The sequence below is a fragment of the Nothoprocta perdicaria genome, unplaced genomic scaffold (assembly GCF_003342845.1).
Source record: "Nothoprocta perdicaria isolate Ctin4 unplaced genomic scaffold, notPer1 scaffold_3, whole genome shotgun sequence".
Lineage (NCBI taxonomy): Eukaryota > Metazoa > Chordata > Aves > Tinamiformes > Tinamidae > Nothoprocta > Nothoprocta perdicaria.
This window is the reverse complement of record NW_020455532.1, coordinates 1,006,514-1,008,313: the sequence shown is the minus strand read 5'-3', so window position 1 is coordinate 1,008,313 and position 1,800 is coordinate 1,006,514. Positions and strand designations below refer to the sequence as shown.

Genomic DNA, 1,800 nt, shown 5'->3' with positions numbered 1-1,800 from the left:
AAGGAGATGGGGAAAAAGCTACTTTTGGGAGTAAAAATAATCATTGCAAGAAGCCAGCGTGGACCGTCTCGTGGGGTTGGGGTGCACTGGGTGATGCTTTTGCACCTGAGATGTTCTGCTCAAGGAAGCAAGAGCTGCCTCGGCGCCACGGGAAGCGAGTCCTCGTTCCTTCCCRAGGAGGTTTTATCTGCCAAACTCTGCAATGGGTTACTGTTAACCCAGAAAGGTTTGTGATGGGCGCTTGTAAATTGGCTGCTGAAAACAGAACAAGCTCAGTGTCGCGCACAACATGCTTAAAAATAAGGTTTTCCTTTAATTTTCCCCTTTCCACTTTTTCAAATGGATAAAGCGAGAAAACCTTGTGTGCGGCCTCAGCCTTCCGGCTCGCAGAGGCTGCCGCCCATGTCTTGGTCCGGGCTGGGTCCCGTTTTGAGGGTGATGCTGTCGTGCCACGGCTCGTAGACGAGCGCGTACGTCTCGGCCCGCCTGATGGTGAAGTGGTACTCTCTGCCCGGCTGCAGGTTCTGGATTTCGCACCCGTTGGAGGTGATGGTCAGAGTGCCCCCGTGGCCCCGCTCCTTCTGCAGCCCGAGCTCCAGGAGCCTGAAGGAGAGCTCGTACTGCTCCGGATGCTCCTGCTCGCTCGCGCTGAACCACCTGAGAATGGCCCGGTCCTCGGATGCCACCGACTCGTCCCGATCAAACATCACGGGCATCTTGGTGCTGAGAACGAGCCGGATGCGGGGGATTTTGGCAGCTTGGGCGTCGGGCACCAAGCGGTGCTTGAGGTGGAGCTTCCCAGGCACCAGCGCGCCAAGGAAGCTGTCTAGCATCTTGGAGAGGTTCGAGAGCCTCTGCTGGATCCAGTCCCACCGGGACAGGAACGTCAGCACGTCGCAGGTCTTCAGGCAGCAGAGCAGCTCCTCGCGCCCTCGCCCCAGCTGCTCCAGCAGGTCCTCTAAAAGCAGCAACTGGATTTTCGTCTGGGTGGCTCCCACTGTCTTCATCCTCTGGAATCTCCAGGGGTCCACGTGCTGGAACATGTTGATGGGGTGCATCGGGTGGCTCTGGTCTCCCAGGGCCAAGTGCTTGGGCAGAATCTCGAYGTAGAAGGAGCTCTTCTTGAGCAGCTCCACCCTCTTGTGGTGGCGTCGGAGGAAGTGGAGGCTCAGGTTGGTGTGCAGGAAGGTCAGTAGGATGCTCCTCCTGTCCAGGTACATCTTCCAGGTGCTGTCGGGGTGCCCCCCGCAGCTGCGCAGCGCGTTCTCCAAACGGGTCCCAACGTCCTTCAGATATGTGTCCATGATTCCAAAACTCACTGTTGCTGTACAAAAAGGAAAGAAAAGAAGCCCCAATGATAAAAATAAGAACCAAGGGAAAAGCAGCTGTAGCCACAGCTGTCTCTCCTCCACCCAATTAAAACTTCACTTAAAAAGATATAGATGGGAAAGGACTGCTAGACTAGTGCTGGTTAGTAGAGGGATGTTTCTATGTAAGTGCCTGGGGTTTTATGTCATGTGTAGCCTGGTTTTATCCATAGCAATGAGCCGGGCTCCCGCCACCTCCCTTGGGAGACCCTCGCTCCGTTTCCCGGCTCCGACCTCCCTTTAACAGAGCTCGCCAGTCACTTTCTGACACCCTTGGCAGGTTTTCTCCCCATCCCGTGTCCCCCGGCTCTCCCGGGACACCCCGTGCCCAATTCCGTTCCGTTTTCCCCATCTCCGGAGCTGCCCGCTCACCTCGGCGGTGCAGCTCAGCCCAGGGGCCGGCTTGTCCGCAGCCTCATCCCAGCCTTTCCCA

The 1,800-nt window shown here is 57.0% G+C and overlaps 1 protein-coding gene across 1 annotated transcript; it reads right to left on the bottom strand.

Moving 5' to 3' along the window:
- Positions 1 to 371: 371 nt before the first annotated feature.
- On the bottom strand, positions 372 to 1,304 carry FNDC11 (fibronectin type III domain containing 11). Its single transcript, XM_026041994.1, has one exon. The coding sequence runs from the start codon at positions 1,302 to 1,304 to the stop codon at positions 372 to 374; it is 933 nt and encodes a 310-aa protein (XP_025897779.1).
- Between the last annotated feature and the right edge of the window lie 496 nt (positions 1,305 to 1,800).